General features: G+C 36.5%; 2 protein-coding genes across 2 annotated transcripts; both read left to right on the top strand.

Annotated features, from left to right (window-relative positions):
• The first annotated feature begins 748 nt into the window (after positions 1-748).
• On the top strand, positions 749-2414 carry vma21 (vacuolar ATPase assembly factor VMA21). Its single transcript, XM_079487888.1, has 3 exons — positions 749-901; positions 1299-1408; positions 1644-2414. Exons 1-3 carry the CDS (start codon positions 840-842, stop codon positions 1784-1786), a joined length of 315 nt encoding a protein of 104 aa, XP_079344014.1. The 5' UTR covers positions 749-839; the 3' UTR covers positions 1787-2414.
• Positions 2415-6320: 3906 nt separating this feature from the next.
• On the top strand, positions 6321-9698 carry casp22 (caspase 22, apoptosis-related cysteine peptidase). Its single transcript, XM_079487339.1, has 7 exons — positions 6321-6461; positions 7222-7548; positions 7894-7910; positions 8052-8157; positions 8309-8804; positions 8922-9075; positions 9209-9698. The coding sequence occupies exons 1-7, from the start codon at positions 6455-6457 to the stop codon at positions 9233-9235; spliced, it is 1134 nt and encodes a 377-aa protein (XP_079343465.1). The 5' UTR covers positions 6321-6454; the 3' UTR covers positions 9236-9698.
• The last annotated feature ends 843 nt before the right edge of the window (positions 9699-10541 follow it).

Here is a 10541-nt window from a genome sequence, read left to right as displayed (position 1 = left end):
TACATCTTTGTCCTTTTGAGTCCTTTCCACCCTTCTTGTGACTGTATCTTTAGCAATGGGTCCGAAGCTCTCTCTCTCTCTCTCTCTCCTCTCTCTCTCTCCTCTCTCTCTCTCTCTCTCTCTCTCTCTCTCCTCTCTCTCTCTCTCTCTCTCGCTCTCTCGCTCTCGTCTCTCTCGCTCTCTCTCGCCTCTCTCTCTCTCTCTCCTCTCTCTCTCTCTCTCTCTCTCTCTCTCTCTCTCTCTCTCTCTCTCTCTCTCTCTCCTCTCTCTCTCTCTCCTCTCTCTCTCTCTCTCTCTCTCTCTCTCTCTCTCACACACACACACACACACACACACACACCAAAATGCCACAAAACCTCCTCCTACTTTCAGAATGAACACCTTTCCAGACTTTACCTTATTAAAAGGGGCAGCTGGTGATGACCTAATCTCTGCAACCCAACACTTCTCCTGAGATTTAGTTTTCACAATGCAGCATTGAGGTTTTACCTGTCACTTAAAAAACATCATTCATCCCGCGTATACTCTGCAAGGTCCTGAGAGGGCTGGATACAAAAAGAGTAAATGTAAATTAAATACCCCAATCCCTTACACAAACAAACGAGGACCTGTTCATCACAGATCAATTATAAATGTTCATCGTCTGAAGCTTGTGCACAGTTGGAGCGCATTAAGGCGCAGCGCGCGCCCCCTATCGGATTCACGGACGACCAAAACGTTTCCATCACGATCATGTGACAAAGACCCGGAAGCGCAAATAATTAAAGATGTCGCAACCAGGAATTACGTACGCATGATTTTACTTCTCTCTCTCTCTCGTCGATAAATAAAAATACAAAATGCTAAATAACGAAAGGACGCCTGTGGGCTCCGTGGCCGGAACTGCGCCGGATTTCAGGGGGTAATGTATTTTCTTTGTATTTTTTTATGTTCATATTCATACTGCACGTGACCCGTCCATTAAAAGAAGCATAGCCGAAGACTTAACTATCATAAATAGAACATAAATATTACGTGCATAAGAAACGTTTAGTATGTAAATTCATTCTAAGGTACAAATGAATGTAGTGTACATTTGCAAAACCTCGTGCATGAGTGCTCACGAGTCTCAGTGAATCATTGATCTGTATGATTCAGTTCAGTTTTTCTCGAGAATGATTTATATTCAAGCACAGATTTATATTTTTGGTAATTTAACTGTAGTAAACCCATGTTTTTACTTTTCTGTAAGGGATTATATTAATGGAATAAAATATGTGTTTAATTTATCTCTCTTGCTTGCTTCCTTTCCTCTCCAGGAATGATGGCTCTCTTGTATCTGTTCTGAGGACACTGTTGTTTTTCACCATTTTGATGATAACTCTACCTATCGGACTGTATTTTGCATCAAAATCTTTTCTTTTCGAAGGTATTTGTTTCCATTATCTGATCAGGCAAAGACAAGTTTACGATTATGATATTGTATATGGATTTATAAATAATATTTTATATAACACTTTCTGTATATGTATTAACATAACTCAGTAGTACGGTCTAAATAATAACATTATGTGTCTGTGTAGAATGTGTGAATATTCGTTTACAACCTTATTTTTTGTCTGCTAATACAAGCGTTTAATTGTCAATTTATTTCTTATACACAGCCTTTCTGGGTTACTCCAACAATGATAGCTATTTCTATGCTGCTATTGTTGCCGTGCTAGCAGTACATGTGGTTCTGGCACTCTTCGTATACGTTGCATGGAATGAAGGATCCCGCCAACATAGAGAAGGAAAACAGGATTAAAATGGAGAGACAGAAAGAGGAAAACTCACATTAACACACCAATAACATCATATTTGTCTATGCGTGTGTTGACTTTTTAACTGAATGTCTCAGACTGTCAGAGAGAAGATACTGGATTGCTGAAAAATGGTTGAGGTCATTTTAAGCCTTGCAGGAAGTTTCGTAAGTTGTTGAAGCTGTTGTTCTGTGTTTTTCTGCAGAGATAAAACAAGCTTGTGTTCGTATATTAGTTAACTGTTACTGCAGTGTCATTGGCTTCCCCAGTTCAGATTATCTAATAAATTCAGCTCTACAATTAAAAAAGATGACACGGATACACTGATACATTCTAGCTGTAAAAGAACAGAACAGCTACAAAACTTTGAGCCTGAAAGCACTGAATTGAAATAGATCTAGGTCCCTCTAGGATTTCATGTCTTCCCTTTTACATCATTGGTGATATTGTGTAGAAAATTGGTTATACCTGCATACCCAAAGTTTGATCATTTCATGTTCTATGTGTCATTTTCTGCTTTATAAATTTTTATTTATAAATATTTAAATGACACTGTCAAGTGAGGGTGGGAATGATGTTTTGTGTTCTTTTGACTGACTGTGTAGCTATTAAATCAATGCTCCCCTACCTTTCAAAAATAATGTATTTGTTTGTTTTTCTTCACACACACACAAAAAATATGTTTAATAAAAAAACAAGAGTATACCAATTGCCACCCTTGTGTCAGCTGCACCATCTGCAGCTAAATACATAAAAAATTTCTAATTCCAATAAATCTAATTTTTGATAATGATCAAATTCGCTAATCGGGTTAAAATTTAAGAGAAAATCAGACTTGCTAGTTAAGGGGAACTTGAGTTTAAAGTAATCTTCCAAAATAGTTGCAATGAATCATTAAACTGAAATTCTATTACATGTATGTACTGAAACAGTGGTGGGTCTTATGTGACAAGTCATAGTTTCATGTTATGTTATTTAGCATGCTAGTGAAAGCACAACAAATGAATAGTAAAATTGCTTTTTATAATATTAAAGAAAAACATAACTAAACGGGCGGAAATGTGGATCCTTTACAAGCAGGCACAGTGATAATTTTTTTGCCTTCTACCACCCCTGCTCCTGGAGGATCCCCAATGTTACACATTTTGAACGTTTCCATAATCAGTCATCCTAACTCTGTTATCTTTGTTATTCTTCAACATCATTTCTCCATGCTGTCTTTCATTTATGTGAGTAGTGGGACGTTTGGTGATTACAAACACTCTTATCTATTTCTTACACTTTCATTTTTGGACTGGACACTGGTAAACACTCTTTACAACCGGAAATGGATGGGTCGGATATGAAAACATGGGCAATGTAACGTCTGTCAGCTGCAGTGCCCTCGTACTCCACAAGAGAGCTCTCTCCCACTTTCACTATTCACTATTTAGCTGCATTTAGATCTTCAACCCTCGAGTCTCGGGGCAGTTCATGACAGGGAAAATATGTGCTAAACATTCAAAGGTATAAAACACAAATTAAACCTAAAATGTAATGAAGTAAAATAAAATAACACATAATAAAACAAACAGTACATCTGTTTTGACAATATCTACACGATATTAAAAAACATTATGGATGTGTGAATACACATGGTTTGAGAAACAATATTGTTATCCAGAATTGTTTTGTCATAGATATCTTGTGGATATCGGATATCTTGACAACCCTTGTGGTTATGGGTGTATGGAAACATGGAGAGCATAATGGAGAAGCACTTAATTGGTAAATGGAGAGAATGGACATTCAAATATATAAAATGAAGAACAGTGTGTAGCTAATGTATTTATAATATATATATATATATATATATATATATATATAAACAAATCAAATAAATATCTATGCATAAATACAATGCAGCGAATATTACAGTTTTTGTAGCCGTCAGTCTGTTTACTGTTTGCTAATTGTGTCCAACCAACCAAATTTGTGATATTTTATTAACCGTAATGTTTTATCTACATTTAGCATTTGCACTATTCGTCAGCATGTAAACATTTGACCCTGTGGGAACCCAGACTAACATCTCATATTCGAATAGATTATTATAACAAGCGTCAAAGATTAATGTCAAGCATTTATTTCACTAAGATTTTGGTATTATTAAGTCTATATCGAAGATATCGTTTCACAAAACATTCTGTAGGATGATTTTATGGACTTTGCTGGGTTTTCACAAGCAGGTTCACATTTTGTATGCAACGTTTTAATTGGGAAATTATTTTAATATAGAAGATCACCAGCGTCTCTTCTTTCTGAGGACACTGAAGAAGAACCAACTGTCTTCAACTATCCTGGTGAACTTCTATCGCTGCACGATAGAGAGCATCCTGACCAACTGTGTCACAGTCTGGTACGGGAACTGTTCTGTTGCTGAGCGCAAGGCACTGCAGCGGGTGGTGAAAACAGCCCAGCGCATCACAGGGACTACACTTTCTCCCATTGAGGACATCCAGAAGAAACGCTGTTTGCGTCGAGCTCGCAGGATTCTCAAGGACTCCTCTCACCCTGCTCATAGACTGTTTACTCTCCTGCCTCCGGACAAGAACCAGCAGACTAAGAAACAGCTTTTTTCCCAGAGCTGTTTCATGAACTCTGCCCCCCACTGATTCCACTACCTCTCTTACCTTTAACTCCAATGCTGCTATAACATTGTTAACATTGCACTACAGGGCTGCATGCATGACTGAACTGTACACACCAGTACTTCATGTTATCTGCTCTACTGGACTGTTTACACACATACAGCATCATTTGCACTCTATACTGCTCACTTGCACACCAGGAATATTTAACTGAATGCTCATTTGCACTAATGGACCACTTCCATAACTGCACTAACCTATCTACTGCACTGTAATTCTATTAACTGCCTCTACTCATATTGCACGGTAACTTCAATAACTGCATTAACTAATCTACTGCACGGTAACTATTACTGCATCTACTCATCTATTGCACTGTAACCTCAATAACTGCATTAACTAATCTACTGCTCTGTAACCTATAAACTGCATTAACTCATCTTCTGGACTGCAAACTATTAACTGCATTAAATCGTATTAACTGCATTATATCGTTATTGCACCGTAACTTTAATAACTGCATTAACTTCAACTACTGCATTAACTCACCTATTGCACTGCAACTTTAATAGCCAATGTCAATAATCTATGCATACCTAAGTCACTTGCACTATTTTAGTCTAAATTATTATCTGCTCATATCCACCTGTACATTAATGTTCATAGTATATAGCCATCTGTATATATTGTTCATAGTATATACCTACTGTCATATTTTCATAGAACATTCCTACTGCAAAATATTTTTATAGTTCATGCCCACTGTATTATATTCTCCCATATTGTATTCTGTATTTATTCTAACTGTATATCCTGCACTTGCTAATTGCACTTCTGGTTAGACCTAAACTTCATTTCGTTACACTGTGCTTGTATGTGTAATGACAATAAAGTTGAATCTAATCTAATCTAAGAAGTTCAGGCATGAAAGTGAAAAGGTGACAATTGAAAGGCTTAAGTTAGTAACTCTGTTTTCTGTTCGTGATTTGAATTGTTATATAGCATTTTAATTGTAACTTTACATTTGCTGTTTGCATGTTGTCAGTAGTTTTTTTATTTACAAATATGTATTATCAGGCTTAAGAGGGCATTTCCCTAAAACCACAGAGCCTATACACACATATATCACAATATAAAATAAATGGCCTGATAAAAGATCATATATTTTATACAGTATATCCAACTGAGCTGAATTGGTTAAATATTTGTTTTCAAAAAACAACAGCATTCTTTAAAAGACCATTTTCTCTGCCAAATAACTGCTTTAAACTCAACACACTGCTTTCAATATGCTGTCTTTTGAGGGATGGGGACGGGGGTCCCACTGATATAAAAATTAAAAGTGGGGAGTATTGTGTGACTGTCAGTTGAAAATGTTCCGACTTGTCACACTTATAAGTGAAAGGCAATTTTGTATCTATGCATACTGTAGCCTCTCACATGGCGTCTTTTTTATTTTTTCCCCTTGTCTCAAAATGTTTTAAATGTTTCATGAAGTACAACAAAATGCGAAATATAACTTGTTTTTTAATCGCTCTCATTGCCACAATGTGTTTTGAAAAAAGGAAAGAAAAACTTTTAAAATCTTTTCGTTTTGGTTGAAGATAATATTTTAACAAAAGTGGTCCGAATTTTATTGCGTTGATCCTAATTGTGTCCGAAGATGCGATGCAAAGTCAAGTGGCTTACCTGTTTACTAATAGAATGATTGTGTTGTTGTACTGTTTTTTCTTCTTCTTTGGGTTAAAAATAAATATATGTGTTTATTTAGCATGTTTGTTGTGTCCATATGTGTTAGTGCTGTGTTCCCCAATTGATAGCCCAGGTCCCAGCTGCTACAATGATTTTTTTTTGCCCCCCCTGGCTCGAATGTCAAACTCCGCCTATGTGTGGTACTTGCTGTGTATGAATATAAACGTGTCTCGGCATGAATATTTCACGCCTATGTCCATATGTCATACCTTCGGATTCTTCTGTGAAAGCATTCGGCGACACTGAACTCTACACGAAAGCGACAAATTTGCGTTCATTGTATCTGACAGAATGGCAGGTAAGATTATTATAGCCTAAATATACCAGCATGTGAGATGTAAAAGTAAACCAGAACAGACGGCCTATTCTCTTGAAGAAATGTGACAATAATAATGAAAGCAAAAGCAAGGGCCCTATTCTAACGATCTAAGCGCACGGCAGATGTTAGGGCGCGTCCGAATTCAATTTAGCTAGTTTAACGACGGGAAAACGGTCTAAACGGGTTTCTCTTAATGACTCTTTAATAATGAGTCATGTGCAGTAAACCAACCAGAGTATTGTCCACCATTCCCTTTAAGAGCAAGAGGAAAGACTGGACGCTTCACCAGAGAGGAAACGCTTTGTGCGTGAGGTTAAAGCGCGCGTGCAGACCAAACACTGGACAACCCGTATTTGTATCTTTATGTTCAATAATACTCTTTTACATTTTAATCCATTAATTTTTTATATTTGGCGTGTTTGTGTGCTGCTGCGGTTCTTTCTGTCTAATAAGGAAAGTGAAAGGGCGCATTTTCTATTAACGCGCTCTTGGAAAATTGACTTTTTAGAAAAAGGTACATGCCGTCGCAGTATATTTCAGTTCCTCAAAATAGCAACGCGCCAAATTGCGCCTGAAAACACCAATTTAAAGGCCAGCAGAAAATGGCAAATAGAAACATGCGCCTGGCAGAGTGGACCCTAAACGATTTTCAACGAACGATAAGCGGGTGTAGTAGCAAACTCTTCATATAATTATGTTGGTAACTTTTATAACGAATTATTAATCTCATTGATTTTAGACAAGATCTTGGAACTTCTTCGGATTGATCTGAAGGAGGGCTTGACCGAGCCCGTCATCCAGAATCTGGTGGATGATCTTCGGAAGGGCGAAGTTTTGAACAAAGACGAGACGGAAGATATACTGCACAAGACCAAAACCCGATCGGATCAGGCTCGTGGCCTGATTGACAGTGTGAAAGTGAAGGGGTGTGAAGCAAGCGAGCGTTTTTTTGCCTCCTTAGAAAAAAATGACAAAACTCTATACAAAACCTTGAAAATCGCCAGCCTTTTAGAAGAAGTTCTACGTAAGGCAACAGTGACCTCTAGTGTCAGCCATGAGACCACAGGTAGTCATAAAAAATTCTTTTCAAATGTTAAAATTAATTTTGTAAGAAAATATTTAATTTCGGCCTTTACATTTGATTAAAAATAAATATCAGATTATTAAAAATTTTTTATTTTTGTGGTTTTATGTTTGGTTTTAAGATGCTTTATGTTGCATTTTACTGTAATATGTCAAGAATTATTGTACTGAATGTAAATATATATTTGTATGTAATTCATAACGATAACTTAAGAGTCAATAAGTTGTTTTAATTCTCATATATATATACAACATAATGATCTAAGACTAAGGTGATGGAACAGTGGATTTTTTGATATATTTATACATTGTATCCCTCTTGTTTCAGATAAACAAAAAACAGAGGTAGGGAAGTGGAGCGGGTCAATGGAACACATTTCCAGATTTCCACTTTAAATTATTAAATGTTTACTGCAAACATCCACACACATTAAACATTTACTGATTATGTTTGTGCTTTAACAGTCAACCTGATTTTTGTTTTAGAGAAAAGAGTACAAAATGGAGAGTTTTCCACGTGGACTTGTTATTATAAATAATGAGAACTTCAAAAAACCCCAAAAAAAGAGGCACGGATCCCATATTGATGCTGGTAGGCATTTTAAATGTTTCTATGTTAAAAACCTTGAAACAATAAAGACATACTCTTCTTAAAAAAACATATTATTCTTACAATAACATTTATATATGGTTACATTTAAAGCTTCGATATATAAAAAGCTCAAATTTTCTGTATTTGTCAGCCTCTCTGCAGGATGTGTTTACATTTTTGGGCTTTGTGGTGGAGAAGCATGATGATTTGGACGCCAACAAAATAAAAAAACTTATGACAGAATACAGTAAAGATCCACGTCATGGAGACTGCTTTGTCTGCTGTGTGCTGAGTCATGGAGACGAATGCGGTATCCTTGGGAAAGATGAGGAAAGGTGTACCTTGAAGGAGATAAGATCACCATTTGATGGAGTCAACTGTCCCTCTCTTGTTGACAAGCCAAAAGTGTTCTTCATCCAGGCATGTAGAGGCGATGAGATGCAGAGAAAAGTTGAAGTTAAAGCAGATACTTCGGGTGGTGAACCTGACCAAGAGTCCGATCATGTCCCAGATGAATACATTGCAAGTGGTTCAGATTTTTTGACAGTCATGTCTACGGTTGAAGGATGTTTTGCAATGCGAAATCCACACCGTGGATCATGGTTTATACAGTCCCTCTGCAAGCATTTAAGGGTTGGAAGCCAACAGTAAGCCCCCACTAATTTTGTTGATGTAGCACAAATTATATTAAAGTTACTTTAAGCTTGTATAAGACAAGATGGTATCTTCCCTTTTTATAAGTTGACTTGGTTTTCCATTTTTAGGAGTGAGGACATCTTGAACATCCTCATTGATGTCAACGATGAAGTAAGCAGGATAGAGGGAACTGTAATAATAAATAAAAAAACAATCGATGCCAAGCAGGTTCCGGAGCCCCAGTTCACTTTGAGGAAAACTCTAATTTTCAGAGTTCCTGAGGTCAGAACCATGATTTATTTAATATGATTTAATGTTGTGATGTCATTTCAAGGCATGTCATGTGATGTTTTCGAGGCAATATATATAGTAAACAAAAATTTTGCTAACTCACACTCAAAATTACCATTGTTAGGCTAAGTCTGCTGGTTCTAGAAGATGATACACACCTCCATCACTGTCACTTCATTCTCCCAGTTCACATTTCTGAGAAGATCGACAGCATCAAAAGAATTTCCTGTCTTCTACTTTACCTAATTGTTATTTTAAAATGCATTTAAGCATGATAATTATGTTTATTTTCAAATGATTAAATATATTTTTTCCTTTTTTTATTGCTTTTTATAAATTGCAATTTAAATATCCAGTTTGTAACTTTTCTGCAGGAAAATATCCAAAAACCATGGGGCCATTAAGATTTGTAAATCTTGAGAAAATGTAAAAATTGTGATATGTAGTTTCTCATGGTTAGGATGCAATTCTATTGTGAAATCTTAAAGTAAACTTTAGCGCGGTGATAGTTAATGGGTTAATAAATTATATAACTGATGTGAAACTTAACAAGTACAGTAAACATTACACACAAAATAATGAATGAATAAATACCTTAATGGAAAGAAGAGCTGTATTTTGATGTGTGTTGATGTGTTTTTAAAGTTATTGACCACAAAGTTGTCTAGGCAACAACGGCCCTGTTAGTATGTCTCTTTTGCCATGCACTCAAAAGTACCTACTATTCCAACACAAAAACTGTACCTACTATTAGGGCATTGTATAAGCGAATTGGAATGCAGGGACGGTTTTGACTAAGGGACACAACTACCTCCACTGGGCATCCGCACTTCAATACCGCATATTTTTTTATGCTGAAAACAGTTGATTCATATTTGTTTATCATTGTAGGTTTAGGTTTAGGGTTGGGTTAGGTGTGAGCTAATGTAATTTATTGTAATTACATGCCGAGATTTTGCACCACTTCCGGCTGTAGCTGTGTCCCTTCTAGCAACAACCGCCAGACAGGACCTCGTGTTACTGGTTAATATGACCATTTTTCTCACGGTTAACAAATATTTGGAAACATTTGAGATATTGTAAATACTACAAATATGCAGTGGAGCATCACTAAACTCCCCCTACTCGCGGTGAGTTGTGGATAATATCAGCCGATAGAGTTTAAATCATTCTGCACTTCCAATTTCTACCTGAAGTAGTAGACCATCTGGGAATCTTTGGAATACTATTTTCAACATACTACGATTTGTGACATACTAATTCTACTTTAGAATACTATTAGGACGGATACGCTGATTCGAACGCAGGGTTTGTCTGCACTCGCCTGTCAATGGCCTCATAATATCTGTGTTATCAAAGACACTAGAATCAGATTTTTTGAATAAAGGTTGCATGCTTTAGTAAAAAAATCACGGAATGCAGGAAAGCAGACTAGATGTTGTTATAATTGGCTCACA

Source organism: Barbatula barbatula, assembly GCF_947034865.1.
Source record: "Barbatula barbatula genome assembly, chromosome: 2".
In the NCBI taxonomy this organism is placed as follows: domain Eukaryota; kingdom Metazoa; phylum Chordata; class Actinopteri; order Cypriniformes; family Nemacheilidae; genus Barbatula; species Barbatula barbatula.
Note: the sequence above shows the minus strand (reverse complement) of the source record. Positions and strands in the feature narration are given on the sequence as shown.

Bases quoted from the DNA above. Each gene is read 5' to 3' on its own strand.
- vma21 (XM_079487888.1), top strand. From the start codon at position 840: ATGCTAAATAACGAAAGGACGCCTGTGGGCTCCGTGGCCGGAACTGCG. The intron at 902-1,298 runs GTAATGTATTTT...TTTCCTCTCCAG, and splicing joins ACTGCGCCGGATTTCAGGGG to GAATGATGGCTCTCTTGTAT. The intron at 1,409-1,643 runs GTATTTGTTTCC...TCTTATACACAG, and splicing joins AAAATCTTTTCTTTTCGAAG to CCTTTCTGGGTTACTCCAAC.
- casp22 (XM_079487339.1), top strand. The intron at 8,158-8,308 runs GTAGGCATTTTA...TGTATTTGTCAG, and splicing joins CGGATCCCATATTGATGCTG to CCTCTCTGCAGGATGTGTTT. The intron at 9,076-9,208 runs GTCAGAACCATG...TACCATTGTTAG, and splicing joins TAATTTTCAGAGTTCCTGAG to GCTAAGTCTGCTGGTTCTAG.